The sequence below is a fragment of the Betta splendens genome, chromosome 19 (assembly GCF_900634795.4).
Source record: "Betta splendens chromosome 19, fBetSpl5.4, whole genome shotgun sequence".
Classification (NCBI taxonomy): Eukaryota; Metazoa; Chordata; class Actinopteri; order Anabantiformes; family Osphronemidae; genus Betta; species Betta splendens.
The window spans coordinates 5,563,361-5,584,300 of NC_040898.2; the positions used below are offsets into that span (position 1 = coordinate 5,563,361).

At 42.5% G+C, this 20,940-nt stretch overlaps 2 protein-coding genes across 2 annotated transcripts; one reads left to right on the plus strand and one right to left on the minus strand.

Moving 5' to 3' along the window:
• Positions 1 to 3,259: 3,259 nt before the first annotated feature.
• LOC121201826 (nischarin-like) lies at positions 3,260 to 4,962 on the plus strand. Its single transcript, XM_041068381.2, has 3 exons — positions 3,260 to 3,364; positions 3,492 to 3,545; positions 3,616 to 4,962. Exon 3 carries the CDS (start codon positions 3,764 to 3,766, stop codon positions 4,748 to 4,750), a length of 987 nt encoding a protein of 328 aa, XP_040924315.1. The 5' UTR covers positions 3,260 to 3,364; positions 3,492 to 3,545; positions 3,616 to 3,763; the 3' UTR covers positions 4,751 to 4,962.
• Positions 4,963 to 13,777: 8,815 nt separating this feature from the next.
• Positions 13,778 to 20,407, minus strand: fdxr (ferredoxin reductase). Its single transcript, XM_029133174.3, has 12 exons — positions 19,947 to 20,407; positions 19,499 to 19,602; positions 18,641 to 18,736; positions 18,219 to 18,341; positions 18,026 to 18,139; positions 17,771 to 17,872; positions 17,087 to 17,194; positions 16,665 to 16,749; positions 15,136 to 15,335; positions 14,887 to 15,058; positions 14,635 to 14,808; positions 13,778 to 14,128 (listed from the first exon to the last, which is right to left on the minus strand). The coding sequence occupies exons 1-12, from the start codon at positions 20,032 to 20,034 to the stop codon at positions 13,998 to 14,000; spliced, it is 1,497 nt and encodes a 498-aa protein (XP_028989007.1). The 5' UTR covers positions 20,035 to 20,407; the 3' UTR covers positions 13,778 to 13,997.
• Positions 20,408 to 20,940: the final 533 nt, after the last annotated feature.

A 20,940-nucleotide genomic window follows, 5' to 3' on the forward strand; every position in this document is an offset into this window, starting at 1 on the left:
TGCAGCCTTGGGTACTGTACCTTTTTGAACTATGACCATCCACAAAACTACTTCAACCCATGTTAAAATGTAGAAAGTCAGGGTTTGGGGTTTTTTGCTTTCAACTAGTCTAGCAGTTGATTTAGACTAACAGGAAGTAGTGTACAGTTCAAAGATTCTACAGATGCAAAAAGAGATAATTTGAGTTTTATTCAAAGCTTGGCAGACATCAGACATCTTGCTAGACCTTTGACCCAGTCAGTTTAAAACATCCCAACGTGACCATCTTGGATCCTGCTGGTTCCTGGTCGTTGGAGGGCCCAAGATGGAGGCTTTACTTGCTGCAGCCATTTGTCATTGAATCAAGTGGGAACTGGTTGAGAAGTCAGGAGACTGAGTCGTGTCCAAGCTGCCAGAGCCTTCAGTGGACGTCAGCGCCGCTAGCTGTACTGGGAAAAAAAGCAAAAGATGGATTTAAAAGCATGTCCAACTTCTACACAGCTACATGCTGCTCTGGACCTCAAATACAGACCATTTTACACCCAGACTGGTGTTAGAGCCCATGAAACATTCCCCTTTTATTAAAAAAGGGTCAACCGGCCCCATGTTGTTGGGAGCATTTTAGAAACACTTACTGTTGGCCTGATGATTCAACCTGGATTCCAGAGTTTCAAGTAGTGCTTTAACAGAGTCAATGCTACTGAACTCTGCAAAGACAAAAAGGAGTTAGTGAGAAAAAGCAGCAAAACAACCACATTTATTGTTACCAGTCATCCTCCAACACTGACCATTGTCATGGGTTTGACTTGTTTCACCAAGAGGCACAGAGAAACCTGTGGACAGTACAAGAACAATCATGTGGTCTACTAGAACATGACTACAGCCTTACACACAGCTTGAACACAAGGAGCTGACCAACCTTTGGAGAACCACACAGCCAACACACAAAGAACCAGGACACCTGCAGATCCCATCGCTCCAGACACCAACTGAACACTGGGCCAGTGCTGCAGCAGGAGGTTTAAGTACAGGCGTTCATGAAGGCGACACAGCTGCTGGTAATCACCTCTAACTGGCTCTGGAGGCAAAATAAAGCCAGAATAGGCATTATATCACAACAGCAGCAACCAGAATAAATCGTTTTGGTAACTTTGCTGGTATTAGATTAAATTGATCCAACTTTTGTATGGATAACTTCAACCAGCATATGTGGATATATACGTATCCCTTGTTTTGTGACATCCACTCCGATTGCCAACATCTGTGTCCCCTGCTGCTGTGGTGAAGTGAATTTAGTTGAGAGGCATTTAGGGCAAGAACAGAATGTTTAGGTTATGGGATGGAATTGGTGAATGTTATCAACTGGTCAACTCAGACAAAGCAAAAAAATAAAATTAGATATAATTTAAGCAGGTGAAAAGAATCTTACGGTCCAGTAGATGGTGGTAATTGCACCATACAGATGATACTGACCAGAAATAAAACTGAAAAGAAGAAGAGGCCAGTTAGAGGTGATTACCAGCAGCTGTGTCGCCTTCATGAACGCCTGTACTTAAACCTCCTGCTGCAGCACTGGCCCAGTGTTCAGTTGGTGTCTGGAGCGATGGGATCTGCAGGTGTCCTGGTTCTTTGTGTGTTGGCTGTGTGGTTCTCCAAAGGTTGGTCAGCTCCTTGTGTTCAAGCTGTGCGTAAGGCTGTAGTCATGTTCTAGTAGACCACATGATTGTTCTTGTACTGTCCACAGGTTTCTCTGTGCCTCTTGGTGAAACAAGTCAAACCCATGACAATGGTCAGTGTTGGAGGATGACTGGTAACAATAAATGTGGTTGTTTTGCTGCTTTTTCTCACTAACTCCTTTTTGTCTTTGCAGAGTTCAGTAGCATTGACTCTGTTAAAGCCCTACTTGAAACTCTGGAATCCAGGTTGAATCATCAGTCCAACAGTAAGTGTTTCTAAAATGCTCCCAACAACATGGGGCCTTCGGTTGACCCTTTTTTAATAAAAGGGGAATGTTTCATGGGCTCTAACACCAGTCTGGGTGTAAAATGGTCTGTATTTGAGGTCCAGAGCAGCATGTAGCTGTGTAGAAGTTGGACATGCTTTTAAATCCATCTTTTGCTTTTTCTTCCAGTACAGCTAGCGGCGCTGACGTCCACTGAAGGCTCTGGCAGCTTGGACACGACTCAGTCTCCTGACTTCTCAACCAGTTCCCACTTGATTCAATGACAAATGGCTGCAGCAAGTAAAGCCTCCATCCTGGGCCCTCCAACGACCAGGAACCAGAAGGATCCAAGATGGTCACGTTGGGATGTTTTAAACTGACTGGGTCACAGGTCTAGCAAGATGTCTGATGTCTGCCAAGCTTTGAATAAAACTCTAAAATTATCTCTTTTTGCATCTGTAGAATCTTTGAACTGTACACTACTTCCTGTTAGTCTAAATCAACTGCTTTAATTTCAAACACAAAATTCTTTGTTTGAAATAACAAGATCCAGGCTTGTATTTACTGAGTTGCTATGATAAAACATTGAACTTGTAAATTTAGAAGATTAATTTGGATATAAAAATCTAATTCAGAATTCACTTAATTTGTCCTCATCCTTAGCCCTAACCTGTTCATACAGTGGATCATTGCTCTATAGTAAAACCAACTCAAGGTGTTGCATTTATGTTCATATTGCTAATATGAGCTTGCCCAAGACTTTTTAACCTTTGACTGAAGTGCAATAATGGTAGGACTACATTTCTGAATAGCATGTAATCATTAGTGTGTTTTTAATTTAAAGCTTTAATCTTAGTTATTTATCTTTAAAATGGGTGCAAATCACCCAAACCATAGCCTCATTATGATCCCATGTAAAACTATACATGATTAGATAGTACAAACTCTTGACAAGTCAACTGTTGAGAAATTTAATCAAATCCAGTGATAGTTGTGGCATTTAGCTGGGAGATCTCCTCTAACAGCATATACAGAGCTGAAAAGGGTCATACAAAATATCAGAAGTGTCATTTTGTTTGAAACCCACAAAATGCAGAATTAAATACAACTATAAAATCTCTTGAGTTGTAAAAGACTATTTTCAGATACTGTACTGTACAATGAACTATTACTTAGAACAAACTTCTGAACTGCTTTGCCTTTTGAATGATCTCTGCATTTGATTTATCTGAAGTGGACTCGAACACAATGTCAGCTAAATCTCAGCTGGTCTCTTATGGAAGCGACACGGCCCATTAGAGCTGATCAGCAACAGCTGCTGCCCAGATGAACAAACCTGCTTAAATGTCATGCAGCAGCCACAGCCTGACCTTTGAGTGACTGAAGCGATGGCGGCTGTCGGGGCCTTACTGCTTTTACTTTTTCCCATTTGGCTTGCAAAAGGTTTTGTTTCCTTTTTGTTTGTAAGATGGCATGATGTTGCACATTGTAGGAACATCAGAGGAAGGGCATTTTAAGTGTGCTCTGCTGCTGATCTGCAAATGGTCTGATTGTCTGCAAATGTTCACAGGTTCTTTAGAAAGTAATGGCGCAAATGGGCACAATAACGGACCACGACTGACTGGTAAGAATCGAACTACAGCAATTCAACAAAGCTCAATTTTTGTTATTAATCAAACACAATTTTCTCTCAGTGCTTCTGGAAGACAGTGATGTTGAAGGATCAGGTTCCTGCTTTACGTGTAGCAGCCCCCCCTTCCAAACACCTCCTCCAGGACTGCTATCACCACCAGTAAGACTGGTGACAACATCACTAGCACCACCCCAGAGCCCATCAACAGTATGGCTACCAGTATCGATTCCACGTCCAGCAACAGCATGGCCGCCATCCACACAGCCAAAAGATTGCCCACCTATACTGCCACTAGGGCCGTGGAGGGCAAACTGGTGGCGTTGCTATCATCCACCCCAGCGTCCAACAACAGTAAGGCCGCCGCCGTCGCCCCAGCCCTCGGTGACCGTGAGGCCACCGCCGTCGCCCCAGCCGTCGCCCCAGCCCTCGGTGACCGTGAGGCCGCCGCCGTCGCCCCAGCCCTCGGTGACCGTGAGGCCGCCGCCGTCGCCCCAGCCCTCGGTGACCGTGAGGCCGCCGCCGTCGCCCCAGCCCTCGGTGACCGTGAGGCCGCCGCCGTCGCCCCAGCCCTCGGTGACCGTGAGGCCGCCGCCGTCGCCCCAGCCCTCGGTGACCGTGAGGCCGTCACCCCAGCCCTCAGGGATGCAGCAGTCTTCACAGCCAACAGACTGCCCACCTATATTGCCACTGGGGCCATGGAGGGCAAACTGGTGGCATTGCTATCATCCACCCCAGCGCCCAACAACAGTAAGGCCACAATCACCTCCCACCCAGAGCCCAGTGACCGTGAGGCCATCACCGCCCACCCAGAGCCCAGTGACCGTGAGGCCATCACCTTCCCAGCGCACAGAGCTGCAGCAGTCATCCACACAGGCAACAAATTGCCCACCTATATTGCCACTAGGGCCATGGAGGGCAAACTGGTGGCATTGCTATCATCCACCCCAGCGCCCAACAACAGTAAGGCCACAATCACCTCCCACCCAGAGCCCAGTGACCGTGAGGCCATCACCGCCCACCCAGAGCCCAGTGACTGTGAGGCCATCACCTTCCCAGCGCACAGAGCTGCAGCAGTCATCCACACAGCCAACAGACTGCCCACCTATACTGCCTCTAGGGCCATGGAGGGCAAAGTGGTGGCGTTGCTATCATCCACCAGGACACCTGACTCAAAATGGTGCTCACTAAGCCTTTGAAGACACAGTGGGCGTAGTGCAACCAGAGTAGGAAAAGGTAAACTGTTTTTTTTGGTAATCTGAAAAGGATCCCACACTGCATCTAGATCTCACATTGCATGTCAGCTTGGAATGTAGAGAGTTTGGGAAAAAAAATCTTTTTAGTATCAGGTTGGAATAAAACAGATGTTTGTAACTAATGTCTTTGAAATAAACTGCTAACAAATATGCAAGTTGTCTCAAACCCTTGAATAAACTGTTACCAAATGTAGAGACAATAGATTTTGTCATTGAACAGTAATTGCTTTGCTGGCAGTTGCAGACTTTAGGACTTGCAGCCTTGGGTACTGTACCTTTTTAAACTATGACCATCCACAAAACTACTTCAACCCATGTTAAAATGTAGAAAGTCAGGGTTTGGGGTTTTTTGCTTTCAACTAGTCTAGCAGTTGATTTAGACTAACAGGAAGTAGTGTACAGTTCAAAGATTCTACAGATGCAAAAAGAGATAATTTGAGTTTTATTCAAAGCTTGGCAGACATCAGACATCTTGCTAGACCTTTGACCCAGTCAGTTTAAAACATCCCAACGTGACCATCTTGGATCCTGCTGGTTCCTGGTCGTTGGAGGGCCCAAGATGGAGGCTTTACTTGCTGCAGCCATTTGTCATTGAATCAAGTGGGAACTGGTTGAGAAGTCAGGAGACTGAGTCGTGTCCAAGCTGCCAGAGCCTTCAGTGGACGTTAGCGCCGCTAGCTGTACTGGGAAAAAAAGCAAAAGATGGATTTAAAAGCATGTCCAACTTCTACACAGCTACATGCTGCTCTGGACCTCAAATACAGACCATTTTACACCCAGACTGGTGTTAGAGCCCATGAAACATTCCCCTTTTATTAAAAAAGGGTCAACCGGCCCCATGTTGTTGGGAGCATTTTAGAAACACTTACTGTTGGACTGATGATTCAACCTGGATTCCAGAGTTTCAAGTAGTGCTTTAACAGAGTCAATGCTACTGAACTCTGCAAAGACAAAAAGGAGTTAGTGAGAAAAAGCAGCAAAACAACCACATTTATTGTTACCAGTCATCCTCCAACACTGACCATTGTCATGGGTTTGACTTGTTTCACCAAGAGGCACAGAGAAACCTGTGGACAGTACAAGAACAATCATGTGGTCTACTAGAACATGACTACAGCCTTACACACAGCTTGAACACAAGGAGCTGACCAACCTTTGGAGAACCACACAGCCAACACACAAAGAACCAGGACACCTGCAGATCCCATCGCTCCAGACACCAACTGAACACTGGGCCAGTGCTGCAGCAGGAGGTTTAAGTACAGGCGTTCATGAAGGCGACACAGCTGCTGGTAATCACCTCTAACTGGCTCTGGAGGCAAAATGAAACCAGAATAAGCGTTAAGTCACAACAGCAGCAACCAGAATAAATCGTCTTGGTAACTTTGCTGGTATTAGATTGACTTGATCCGACATTTGTATGGATAACTTCAACCAGCACACTGTATGTTGTTTTACGCGTTACTTAAAACATGCCGAGGAGGCGAGGAACAAACCCGCCTGCTGGAAGACCTATAGGGGCTACGTTGAAACATCTGATCCACTGTATGGTCAGAAGGAGTGGGTGGACATCGGTCTGCCGTACTATCAACCCGAGAGGAGCAGAGTGGTGAAGGAGAGAAGGGAGGTGGTGAAGAACAACAAGAATGTTGACCTGGAAAGGGCTTGTCGTCTTCGCTTTTGTACGCTCCCACACACAATATCAGAATAGAATTAAAATACATATATGTATTTTATATATATGTCTATATATATGTCATTTTTCTCCAGTTAAGACTCCCCTGGATTGAGTACATGAAGCCTGAAAGAAAAGTGAGGTCCTTTTCAAGTAAAGAGTCTGGCAGACCACTACGGTATCTTCAGGGATCTTTTCCCCATCTCCTAATTTTTACCTCAAGTGTTGTTTCGTATTTGTGTTTGCCAGGACAGCAGTGACAAGGTACATTATGGCAATCAAACTGACTCAACTGAGACAGCCACCACCATCACCTCCCGAGAGCCCAGAGATGCAACAGTCATCCACACAGCCAACAGATTGCCCACCTATACTGCCAGTAGGGCCATGGAGGGCAAAGTGGTGGCGTTGCTATCATCCACCAGGACTGCTGACCCAAAATGGTGCTCACTAAGTCTGCGGAGACACAGTGGGCGTAGTGCAGGCTTATAAGAATCCCACTGCATCTAGGTCTCACATTGCATGTCAGCTTGGAGTGTAGAGTGAGAGTTTGAAAAAAAATCATGTATTTTCTTTAGTATCAGGTTAGACTAAAACAGATGTTTAATACTAATTACTTTAAAATAAACCAGTAACAAATATTCAAGTTGTCTCAAACTTTTGATCAACTGTGAAGACAATTGATTTTGTCATTGTACAGTATGCGTGCGACACACCCCTAAAACAGATCGTTGTGGATGAGAGTTTAAAGCATGTTTTCATACAGCCGTGTGGGCAATCTACAGAGCTTTTTGACATGAAGAGTTATACACCTTATTGAGACATAAAGGTTAAATTATTTTGCATTATTTAGTGTATTAAAAAACAGTTGATGTATGGACCTTTAAAATACACAGCTTACAAATCAAGTGGTCTCAAACTCTTGAATAAACAGTTACCAAACGTGGAGACAATCGATTGTCATTGTAGTCATTGCTTTGCTGGCAGTTGCAGATATGGCAATCCATATAATGTGAAACCATATGTGAAATGTAGAAAGTCAGAGTTTGGGGTTTTTTGCTTTCGACTAGTCTAGCAGTTGATATAGACTAACAAGTAGTTTACAGTTCAGAGAGTCTACAGATACAAAAAGAGATCATTTTAGAGTTTTATTCAAAGCTTTGCAGACATCAGAAATCTTGCTAGACCTGTGACCCAGTCAGTTTAAATCATCCCAACGTGACCATCTTGGATCCTGCTGGTTCCTGGTCGTTGGAGGGCCCAAGATGGAGGCTTTACTTGCTGCAGCCATTTGTCATTGAATCAAGTGGGAACTGGTTGAGAAGTCAGGAGACTGAGTCGTGTCCAAGCTGCCAGAGCCTTCAGTGGACGTCAGCGCCGCTAGCTGTACTGGAAGAAAAAGCAAAAGATGGATTTAAAAGCATGTCCAACTTCTACACAGCTACATGCAGCTCTGGACCTCAAATACAGACCATTTTACACCCAGACTGGTGTTAGAGCCCATGAAACATTCCCCTTTTATTAAAAGAGGGTCAACCGAAGGCCCCATGTTGTTGGGAGCATTTTAGAAACACTTACTGTTGGACTGATGATTCAACCTGGATTCCAGAGTTTCAAGTAGGGCTTTAACAGAGTGAATGTTGCTAAACTCTGCAAAGACAAAAAGGAGTTAGAGAAAAAGCAGCAAAACAACCACATCCATTGTTACCAGTCATCCTCCAGCACTGACCATTGTCATGGGTTTGACTTGTTTCACCAAGAGGCACAGAGAAACCTGTTGACAGTACAAGAACAATCATGTGGTCTACTAGAACATGACTACAGCCTTACACACAGTTGAACACAAGGAGCTGACCAACCTTTGGAGAACCACACAGCCAACACACAAAGAACCAGGACACCTGCAGATCCCATCGCTCCAGACACCAACTGAACACTGGGCCAGTGCTGCAGCAGGAGGCTTAAGTACAGGCGTTCATGAAGGCGACACAGCTGCTGGTAATCACCTCTAACTGGCCTCTTCTTCTTTTCAGTTTTATTTCTGGTCAGTATCATTTGTATAGTGCAATGACCACCATCTACTGGACCGTAGTTCAGTAAGATTCTTTTCACCTGCTTAAATTATATCTAATTTTATTTATTTTTTGCTTTTTCTGAGTTGACCAGTTGATAACATTCACCAATTCCATCCCATAACCTAAATATTGTGTTCTTGCCCTAAATGCCTCTCAACTAAACTCACTTCACCACAGCAGCAGGGGACACAGATGTTGGTGATCTGAGTGGATGCCACAAAACAAGGGATACATATATATCCACATATGCTGGTTGAAGTTATCCATACAAATGTCAGATCAAGTCAATCTAATAGCAGCAAAGTTACCAAGACGATTTATTCTGGTTGCTGCTGTTGTGATATAATGCCTATTCTGGTTTCATTTTGCCTCCAGAGCCAGTTAGAGGTGATTACCAGCAGCTGTGTCGCCTTCATGAACGCCTGTATTTAAACCTCCTGCTGCAGCACTGGCTCAGTGTTCAGTTGGTGTCTGGAGCGATGGGATCTGCAGGTGTCCTGGTTCTTTGTGTGTTGGCTGTGTGGTTCTCCAAAGGTTGGTCAGCTCCTTGTGTTCAAGCTGTGCGTAAGGCTGTAGTCATGTTCTAGTAGACCACATGATTGTTCTTGTACTGTCCACAGGTTTCTCTGTGCCTCTTGGTGAAACAAGTCAAACCCATGACAATGGTCAGTGTTGGAGGATGACTGGTAACAATAAATGTGGTTGTTTTGCTGCTTTTTCTCACTAACTCCTTTTTGTCTTTGCAGAGTTCAGTAGCATTGACTCTGTTAAAGCACTACTTGAAACTCTGGAATCCAGGTTGAATCATCAGTCCAACAGTAAGTGTTTCTAAAATGCTCCCAACAACATGGGGCCGGTTGACCCTTTTTTAATAAAAGGGGAATGTTTCATGGGCTCTAACACCAGTCTGGGTGTAAAATGGTCTGTATTTGAGGTCCAGAGCAGCATGTGGCTGTGTAGAAGTTGGACATGCTTTTAAATCCATCTTTTGCTTTTTTTCCCAGTACAGCTAGCGGCGCTGACGTCCACTGAAGGCTCTGGCAGCTTGGACACGACTCAGTCTCCTGACTTCTCAACCAGTTCCCACTTGATTAAATGACAAATGGCTGCAGCAAGTAAAGCCTCCATCTTGGGCCCTCCAACGACCAGGAACCAGAAGGATCCAAGATGGTCACGTTGGGATGTTTTAAACTGACTGGGTCAAAGGTCTAGCAAGATGTCTGATGTCTGCCAAGCTTTGAATAAAACTCTAAAATTATCTCTTTTTGCATCTGTAGAATCTTTGAACTGTAAACTACTTGTTAGTCTAAATCAACTGCTAGACTACTAAAGCAAAACCCCTCATACTTTCTACAAATTAACATACAGATTCAAATTATGTGGATGGCCATAAACTCTGCACCTGCCAGCAAAGCAATGACCAAATCAGTGGTCTCCACGTTTAGGAACAGACAATAGTTTAAGACAACTTGAATATTTGTTCAGACGGGTCCCTCCATTAGGTCCAATGCCAAATGAGGATATTGATGTTAAAAACCTGGAGTCGAAGTATTACAGCTGCACGTGTTACCTATAACAGTCCGAGGCGAGGAACAAACCCACCTCGTGGAAGACCTATAGGGGCTACGTTGAAACATCTGATCCACTGTATGGTCAGAAGGAGTGGGTGGACATCGGTCTGCCATACTATCAACCCAAGAGGAGCAAAGGAGAGAAGGGAGGTGTTGAACAAGAAGAATGTTGAGCTGGAAAGGGCTTGTCGTCTCCGCACTAGTAAGCTCCCACACACAATATAAGAATAGAATTAAATTTTATTTATATAGCTGTAAATCAAAACAAAGCACTAACCCTTTGGAGACACAGTGGGCTTAGTGCAGTCTAATAAGGATCCCACTGCATCTAGATCTCACATTGAATGTCAGCTTGGGATGTAGAGAGTTAAAAGTACTTAAGGATCAGGTTGGAATTAAACTGATGTTTGGAACTCCTTTCTTTAAAAATAAACTAATGACAAATATTCAAGTTGTCTTAATCTCTTGAATAAACTTTTACCAAATGTAGAGACAATGAATTGTCATTTTACAGTAATTGCTGGCAGTTGCAAAATTTAGAATACGCAACTTTGGGTACTGTACTTTCCCATATAGACTTTAAACTATGACCATCCACAAAACAAGTTTAAGATGCATGTTGAAATGTAGAAAGTCAGGGTTTGGGTTTTTTGCCTTAGACTAGTTCAGCAGTTGATTTAGACTAACAGGACGTAGTGTACAGTTCAAAGATTCTACAGATACAAAAAGATCATTTTAGAGTTTTATTCAAAGCTTGGCAGACATCAGACATCTTGCTAGACCTGTGACCCAGTCAGTTTAAAACATCCCAACGTGACCATCTTGGATCCTGCTGGTTCCTGGTCGTTGGAGGGCCCAGGATGGAGGCTTTACTTGCTGCAGCCATTTGTCATTGAACCAAGTGGGAACTGGTTGAGAAGTCAGGAGACTGAGTCGTGTCCAAGCTGCCAGAGCCTTCAGTGGACGTCAGCGCCGCTAGCTGTACTGGAAGAAAAACCAGACATGGATTTAAAAGCATGTCCAACTTCTACACAGCCACATGCTGCTCTGGACCTCAGATACACAGTTTTAAACCCAAACTGATGTTAAAGCCCATGAAACACTACCCTTTTATTAAAAAGGGTCAACCTAAAAAGATTTAGCACAATATAAAAAAAGGTACAAATGAAGGTTGCATGTTGTTGGGAGCATTGTAGAAACACTTACTGTTGGGCTGATGATTCAACCTGGATTCCAGAGTTTCAAGTAGGGCTTTAACAGAGTCAATGCTACTGAACTCTGCAAAGACAAAAAGGAGTTAGTGAGAAAAAGCAGCAAAACAACCACATTTATTGTTACCAGTCATCCTCCAGCACTGACCATTGTCATGGGTTTGACTTGTTTCACCAAGAGGCACAGAGAAACCTGTGGACAGTACAAGAACAATCATGTGGTCTACTAGAACATGACTACAGCCTTACGCACAGCTTGAACACAAGGAGCTGACCAACCTTTGGAGAACCACACAGCCAACACACAAAGAACCAGGACACCTGCAGATCCCATCGCTCCAGACACCAACTGAACACTGGGCCAGTGCTGCAGCAGGAGGTTTAAGTACAGGCGTTCATGAAGGCGACACAGCTGCTGGTAATCACCTCTAACTGGCTCTGGAGGCAAAATGAAACCAGAATAGGCATTATATCACAACAGCAGCAACCAGAATAAATCTTCATGGTATGTTTGCTGGTATTGGATTAAATTGATCCGACATTTTCAATGGATAACTTTAACCAGCATATAAGGAAAATCCCTCATCTTGGTTTTGTGACATCCACTCAGAATACCAACATCTGTGTCCCCTGCTGCTGTGGTGAAGTGAATTTAGTTGAGAGGCATTTAGGGCAAGAACAGAATGTTTAGGTTATGGGATGGAATTGGTGAATGTTATCAACTGGTCAACTCAGACAAAGCAAAAAAATAAAATTAGATATAATTTAAGCAGGTGAAAAGAATCTTACGGTCCAGTAGATGGTGGTAATTGCACCATACAGATGATACTGACCAGAAATAAAACTGAAAAGAAGAAGAGGCCAGTTAGAGGTGATTACCAGCAGCTGTGTCGCCTTCATGAACGCCTGTACTTAAACCTCCTGCTGCAGCACTGGCCCAGTGTTCAGTTGGTGTCTGGAGCGATGGGATCTGCAGGTGTCCTGGTTCTTTGTGTGTTGGCTGTGTGGTTCTCCAAAGGTTGGTCAGCTCCTTGTGTTCAAGCTGTGCGTAAGGCTGTAGTCATGTTCTAGTAGACCACATGATTGTTCTTGTACTGTCCACAGGTTTCTCTGTGCCTCTTGGTGAAACAAGTCAAACCCTTGACAATGGTGAGTGTTGGAGGATGACTGGTAACAATGGATGTGGTTGTTTTGCTGTTTTTTTCTCACATTAACTCCTTTTTGTCTTTGCAGAGTTTAGTAGCATTGACTCTCTTAAAGTCGTACTTGAAACTCTGGAGTCCAGGTTGGGTCACTACTCCAACAGTAAGTGTTTCTTAAATGCTCCCAACAACATGCAACCTTCATTTGTACCTTTTTTTACAATGTGCTAAAGTGTTTTAGGTTGATACTTTAAATAAAGGGCACTGTTTCATGGGCTCTAAAATGACTTTTGGTTTAAAATGGTCTGTAATTGACTTTTTTTTTTTTTTTTTTTTTTTTAATCAGTGTATTAATGGTTTTCTCAATACAACTAGCGTTGCTGACGTCCACTGAAGGCTCGGGTGAACTTGAACACGACGCCATCTCTTAAATCCACAACCAGCTCGTATGTGACTTCATGACTGTGTGAAGCATAGTAAAGACTTTTCCTCATACATCACCACCAGGAACCAGCAGGATCTTAGATGGTCGCTTTGTCACAGTTTAAATTGTCATCTATTATGTACCAGCTTTGAATAAACCTAAGATGAATCATTTTTATCTTTACATGTACATGTGTAGCCGGACTACTTCAGTTAATTTTTTGCCATGTTAAGTGTTAGTGAAATAGTAAAGCAATGACTTCTTACATAGGAAGGAAGTAACTCCAAATATAAATGAAAGCTTTACTAAAAGGACATAGAAAAGTCCTTGCCAACTGGAAAGTATGAGCACGTGTAGCTCTCAATACTTAGTTGGGATTCCTTTTTGCCTGAATTACTGCAGCAATGCGCTGTGGCATGGAGTCGAACAGGCTCTGGCACTGCTCCAATGAAAAATATCAGTGTAATGAATATAATGTACTTAAAACAGGCTAATCTGTGGAGTGTTTCTGATGCTGTCTGACATACACCGCCATGATGTGACAAAATATCCAATGGATTTGGTAAAACCTGCTGATCAAGCTTCAGCGGTGCAGAATCATCTCTAAAGACTGGGAGGATCACACCTGATTGCCAGCAACCGTGTGACATGAATGGCTGTACAGAACAGGAATGTTCAATTTGTCAGGTACCTGCTTTGGTTAATACTGTGAAACGCTGTCCGGTTTTCCCAGATGCTGTAATAATCATGTTGGCTCCTTGGGGGCAGTGCAGACAAAGGCATAAAGCTCAGAACAGCATTGGCCTAGTTGTCTACCTGCGGCTTCCAGTGATGAGTTCTGGGTCTGGCTGCAGAAATGACTTGAGTCGAAACGGCATATAGGTATAATTTATTATGCATTCAAATTATATAAATGTTATCTATAAAATCTTCAGTCAATATACAGTTCTGCCATTATGAGGTAATACAGTACAAGAGGTACATAATGCAGTGCTTTAATTGGAATTTGCAAACTCAGATTTATAAGATTTATACAATAAGACAGAAACAAACTATTGTCTAATGCTGTTTTGTGCTCGGTGTCGCTGGCGCTTACGCTCGAGCCAATTGCAGCATTTCCTCCACGGTCAGGACTTTTTCTCTGGGTTTGCCGTTAACCTCACCTCTTCTCACCTCCACGCTGTTGATTTTCTCCCAGTCGGAGAAGGTCACTGGCTTCACACCTGCACACAACGAAACACAAACTGTATTGAGAGGCTTAAGAGCAGTTTTAAAAAATGTTTCGGCTATTCAGTTAAAAATTCTGACTGTGAGCAATGCAGAAATAATAGAGTTGGGGTTGGTGCTGTGGGGCAAATACGACTCATCACACATGCACCCCTTTGTTAACCTTAGTGACAAATCACTGTGTCCCCACACATCACAGCTGCTCAGCCTGTGACTCCTGTTTGACACATTTTTTTTCATTCTGTCTCTTATTGAAGCTTAGTGTCGTTTTGAAGTCGTCTCTAATGTTCTACCGCATCTCTGACACTGATTTGCATCTCTCTGAAGTTCCATGCAGTCTCTGACGAAATTTGGTCTTTATTTGAAACCATTTGATTTACCTCCCCCCAAAAAAATGCTGCTTATGTCAAAGACACAGACACACAGACATTCATCCACAGACTACTATTTTAAAGTCACAGTAAACACTCAGGTCAGATGATGCTAGAAGAATGTGGATTACCTCTGTTTTCCAGCAGAGCAGTAATAAACTGTGAACCAGGCTTGGCAGATGACACATCTAAGCTTCCTGAGTCCATGTCCTCCACCAAGGATCGTGCAGTGTCAAAACTGTTGTTCATCGTGGTGGCGATCACCCCAGTGGGGCCCGTTTTCACCCAGCCACTACAATATAAGCCTAGAAAGAAATGCATACAGTACGGATGAGTCACTGCTTGATGATCTACGAGAGTTGAGCACAAACACAGGGCAGTACCTGGAGCCTGATGAACACGGCCCACAGTGTTTGGGATGATGGCTTTGTGTGAGTCGAAAGGCACTAATGGATCGATGGGAAGGCTCCTGTAGCCAATGCTGCTAATGACCAGGCCGCAGGACACTTCTTCCACTTTTCCAGTGAGCACTGCCCGGGCTCCCTCCCCTGAACCCTGGTCACACAGAGCAAAAGCAGCTGATGTACTAATACCATGGCTAATGCACATCAAGAACCCAAGACACGATTTACCTCAACCCTGTTGACAGCCAGCCGGATGCCGGCTACTTTGTGGTGACCCGGGTCAGACAGGACTTCAATGGGACTCCGGAAGAATCGAAGGCCCCAGACCCGGGACGCCTTGCTCCTTCTCTCCTGTTCCTTCTCTCCTGGGGTTTCCAGGGCTGTCTTTAACATCAGCTCCGTCAGACGTTTCCTGGGCCTTGGCAAATCTGAAAAGTAGAAATTCAGTTCAGATTGAAATGCTTGTCCACTTTGGGATCATTCCTCTACATTTTAATTGATTCATCTTTAAAATATTATACACACAAAGTGTGTATACATCCTTACATTAAAAATAATACTGTGGCAAATTAAGTACATTTTTTATCATTTAGACTAAGAAGGTCCAAACTTGAATTCAATCCAAATTACATTATACTATAAACTTATTAGCAACAGTCAAAATACTGTGTCAAAATATTGATAATTTAGGAAGCCCATGAATCAACACATGCAAACTGACATCCACTAAATAGTTGTCACACTCTTTGCTAAAGCAGGGTGTGATGTGTGTCCTGTTCACTTCTCACCTATTGTGTATAGGCTTCCACGACTCACAAAGCCAACTCACAAAGCTAGAGAAAACCCTACAAAAGCATTTTGTGAATGTGCATGAATTTGTGTACAGTCACAATTTTGTTTTTTTTGAGCCAGAAGACTAAAAAAGTGTTATTATTTACTTTTAAATGTGCTTTAACTTTGTCATTGTGTGCAATATTTTTAAGCACATTTACAATTCAGTAATATGTGCAAAACATTGTGCAAATGCAATTGTGCAAAAAGTATGAACATTCATGTGTGCAGTTACCACAGACACAAATAAAAGGAGGCTGTGAAACCTGCAGGTTTTTTTCTAACATTATTAAATCTTGCTGATCTTTGAATTTCCTGTAAGTGACTTCTGAGGCGCAGAAAGGACCATCTATCACTTCTGCAGAACTAATATTGTCACTGGCAGTTCAAGCGTCTCAGTACTAAAAACAGAGCAGGCTCAAACCATCGTATTGAAGCGTCTCTGTCACGCGCCGCTTGAAGCGTCTGACTGATGAACATCAAGGTCCCTACGAGCGGCCATGAAACGAGGCCAGGAGGCTCCTATCAGCACAGGACTAAACATGATTAGTCCAATGTCATATCAAGGGAGGACGAAGGCAGGCCATTAGTCCATGAGGATGAGGATGGTGCTGTGTCGACTAATTTCTTGCACACAAACAGACAGCAGACCTTTCAACAGTTGTCAGTTTCCATTTAGCTCTTTGAACATGAGCTATAGGCCTCAGTGAGGCATGTTCCGGCAGTTAACCACAGTCTTCCTGCCGTATGACATTTTCAGCTGGCTCTGCATTAGTCACATTTCTCATATGTGCTTATACTATTTTCAACCTACCCGGTCAACTCATGTTTTTATTACCCAAGTTGTAGAAACCGCAGCTTCATTAGGACTCATTGCTTAAAAGCCATTAAAAAGACCTGCAGCCTTAGCTACATTGTACTTCTACCTTTAAGAGCTTCTGCGACACCTTGGAAATCCGCTGCTACCATCTCAGGTGTGGTTCCGGGCAGATTCACCATTTCTCTGAGCTCCTGTTCAAGAAGGGAACATGACTGGGTTAAATACACAAAAATATGATTACATTTTGGAAAATATCTTAACTGACAGGGACTCAGGCTGTGGTCTTCTCTCTCTAACAAATAATAAAATAGATTGACAGCTTTTTAAGTCATTTAGACTGGTAATGTGTTCCTTTTTGTAAAGTTTTTACACAGTGGCTTGCAAATCTTTTGTAAATAATCTGATTGCTTTGTCTGGTTTAATGTAGGTCAGCAGAAAATTGTAACAAGACAGTGGTTAAGGCAGAGAGATCGGTATCTGGTTTCCTCCTCGTCTTAGATGTACACCCTGCCTGAGACGGAGACTGACCTTGATTGTGCAAGCAACCTGTACGGGCCCCCTCCTGCCAACGATCAGCACCCTGCGGATCCGGCTTTTTGCCAGAGAGTCCAGGGCCGGTTGGGTAATGTCAGTGTTCTGTAAGTAAACAGGACACATTAAATAGTATCTGTAAGGATGACATGTTCCTGGTGTGCGCAGCGATCAGGATTTTGACTTCATCCAAACAAAACCCATTCAGCCTTGTGTTAATTGAAGATGTTTATCAGTCAACTGTGGGAGGCTGAGAGCTCCTCATTAATGTACATTGTTTACTTTACACCAAAGTAAGTGGTTTCAAAAAGTTCTGTTAGCAAAAGTCCCTGCATCACTTTAAAATGTACACTAATTGATTTTGATTGATTTGTTTGTCTACACCAGCTTTTGATTGCATAGTTTTATTATACATGAGATGCAATCTAGTCACCTTCTGCCACTAATATTACATTTATGAAACCAACAATGTATCCCTAAGGTGTACAAAACATATTTCTAGTGTCTTCCCAATTTGGATAAAAGGGACCTGTTTTGTTAGGTACTGTGACAGTTTCCATTATCAATTCACATTAAAAAAGCACCTGCACAGGTCTCTTTTATTGCCTCCCACTCTACACTAAGGGTTGCTTTGCTTATGGCATATGCTTACCTCCTCGCTTAAAGTTGTGCTCTTCTCACCTTTAAAATGTTAATGGGCGAAAGCAGAACTCTTGCTACATCCAAGGCCACATTGCCTTGTCCCAGAATGACTGCTGTTTCACAACTCAGATCTGGTTGCAGCTGGAAAAACATAATAATACAGAATCCAGAACAATGATAACAAAGGGACACAGGAAGTAGCAGAGTATATTACTCTGTGATGATAGTTCTAGATGCCGTACAGCAACACTGTCTAGATTAAAATTGAGCTAGTATTGTAAAGCTAAGGTTTACCTCCCGACAGCTGGGCAGCCCATTGTACCATCCCACAAAGTCTTTGGCAGAGTACACACCAGGCAAGTCTTCTCCTGGTACACCCATACTCCTGTTTCCCTCTGCCCCGTAACTCTGCCATAGATTCAAATCCATAAGGATGTTTAAACACTATCACAGTGCAGCTGGTGTTCTGTGTTTTAATGGCTCTTACCAGTACTACTGCATGATAAGCTTGCTGCAGTTCTCCAATGCTGACATCCTTGCCTACGTTCACGTTACCGTAGAAACTGCACCGTGGATGCTGGGCTGTCTGTGTGAATGTGTTGATGACATTCTGGAAGAAAAATTAAGAAATAAAGACAAGTCTGACAAATAGAATGCATATTATTATTAAATGTTTAACTACTGGAAAATACAATAGATTGTCATTATTCACTAGCATTTCGTTGACAAATCATCAGCTGATTAAGGGATAGGGATTATGCTGTAAAAACCAGGTCAGGATTAAACTAAGTATGCAAAGGTTCGAATCACTAGCCGGGTGCAAACTTTTTAAAGCATGTTTATGTTCATAACCTGTTCAGTGTTTTGCTCTTTAACACTTTTTGACACAACACAAATTGGGGAAGAGACCTTAACTTCAGGATGATCAGGAGCCACTCCAAACCTGACCAGGCCAAAGGGGACAGGCAGCCGCTCAAGGATGTCCACCTCGGCATCTTGACGTGCCTGGAGGCCAGGAAACAAATATATATATGTATGTAAATACTTTTAAAGTTTTAAAACGCTTTTAAAAACTTTGAGTGTACTATTAAAAATCTTTGAATGTACTATTAAAACTACTTCAAACTTTAATATAACTACTTTGCTACTTTAATTACTGCAAACAAATTAGAATATCTCTACACATTATCTCTAAACATTTAAGCTTCTATTTAAAAGACATCAGCTCAAAGCCACAGTGCAAAAAGCTTTAACAAAAACACGTGTAAAAACTTTTTTGTTAAAATGCAAATAGGAACAGAAAAAAAACACTTGTCAGTGAGGCTGCTGTTTGCATACAAGTCTGTGCTTGATTTCTGTTCCTCGAACTTACTGCTACTACTTATTCCTCTTTGAACCCAGGTTCCATTCCTTGTGTATTGTATTTTAAGGGCGTATTAGGCCAGAGGTTTTCAAACCCCTGATCTTCAAGAACCCCTCCCTGTTTTACAACTACACCTCCTTCAGGACAGACGTTAGGAAAAATCTGTATGGGGCCATTCTAGTCATTGTTTCTAATCAGTGAGCAAAATTCCCTCTCACTGTGATTGTTTTAATAATAGCACAGTATTAAAGGGCTTCGTAGTAATATATTTTATTCCTGTCCACAGATTTATGTTACTATATTAAAGCATCACTAGATTAATGATTTAAAGTGTGAGTAAGATATTAATCATATGCAGTAGATCTAGTGTCTATATTGATCAACATGTATTAAACAGCACCTACCTTGATCAGATGCTGAGCTGTGTAGAAACCAGCTGGACCGCTTCCAACAACACACACCTTTGGGCTGCAGGAGGAAAACGAAGCTTTCCCGCATCTACTCACACCTACACACCAAGTAATGAGCAGGATCACAGGTTATGCCTATGCCTTAAAGAAGAGCTACTGGGTCAGGTATAAGCTTTTACCAATCTATAGTCTTTTTTTTTTACATATGCGCTACTTTAGATGTCCCATGTGCCGAATGCCTGGGTAAAGTCAGTTTGTTAATCTGCATGTCGGAATTAAATGAAAAAAACATCGCATTGCCAATAAGAGAAGTAGACAACTTAAAATTGACCAAAGTTCGTATTAGGTTTCGCGCATGGTTCTACAAACAGCAAAACTAGAACTGGAATCTTACGGATTAAGTAAAGAGAATAATGTAAGTAGACTTGACGCTTCTTCTCACCATCATGTAGGCGATTCATCCATGAACTCCTTCCAGAAGTCCACAACTTCAACTCGGAAAACAGCAGTTTAGCGTTTCGGACTCTCATATTTACAAAACAACGTGTCAGAACCTAGAGTTAATGTTGCTAAATCCAGCCTCTCGATTTCCTGTTTATTTAACAACGGGTTAATCTGGCTGTGCTGTGAGTTTTGGTCCGTCAGTGGGATTGAGAGCAGACTCCAATGTGGAAACGCTTATCTTTCCTCTGTAGTTCTTCAGGATGTAAATCGCTTGTTAGCTAAAGCTAACGTTTATGCTACATTTACAAATGCCAACGGAATGTTTTATCATAACATCACTGCTTTACTCTACATACTTTACCATTCATGTTTTAAGTTTCAATAAAATCAAGCATATCGCCGTTATAGCTGAATAATATAAACGGACTGTTTTTAAGACCGCACATTGAGTTACATCATAAATAGTCCGTCGAAAACCAACAATTCAGTCCGATAGTTCCATAGAATAATAACCTACTGTACTGTACACAGATTTAATTAGGCTGTTTCCACAACTTTTATGTTTTACCTCCAAGGTTCTGTTACCCAATAAATCATCAGTTTGTGTGAGCTTTATTTTGTAATGAAACTGAGTTAGTGTGAATCAGTGTGGTATTTAAAAATAATCCTCAAAAATTGGTAACTATTAGGACTTATTGAGTTCTTGAACTTCCTGCAGTACGCTAAATATTCACACATTCACCATCTCACACCACATCTTTAAACTCTACTATAGTTCAAGTTTCAACATTAAAGATAATTTGAATAACCGCAGATAGAATTAGTTTAGCCTCATAACAGCTGCTGAAGAAGCTTCAACTCGAAAAAACTAGAAAAGCTTGCTTGTTACACAAACAACAGTCAAATCTGTCTTCCACTCAAAACTTGCCTCATTTCAAAAAACTTCTTCTCTGTTTGAGTGACATCAAATCCCGAATGGCTCAAAACTTTCT

Coding starts and splice junctions, on each gene's coding strand:
- LOC121201826 (XM_041068381.2), top strand. CDS start 3,764: ATGGCTACCAGTATCGATTCCACGTCCAGCAACAGCATGGCCGCCATC.
- fdxr (XM_029133174.3), bottom strand. CDS start 20,034: ATGAGAGTCCGAAACGCTAAACTGCTGTTTTCCGAGTTGAAGTTGTGG. Junction 15,336..16,664: donor TGTCGCAGAAGCTCTTAAAG/GTAGAAGTACAA, acceptor TCTACTTTTCAG/ATTTGCCAAGGCCCAGGAAA. Junction 14,129..14,634: donor TGCTCTGCTGGAAAACAGAG/GTAATCCACATT, acceptor CGTTGTGTGCAG/GTGTGAAGCCAGTGACCTTC.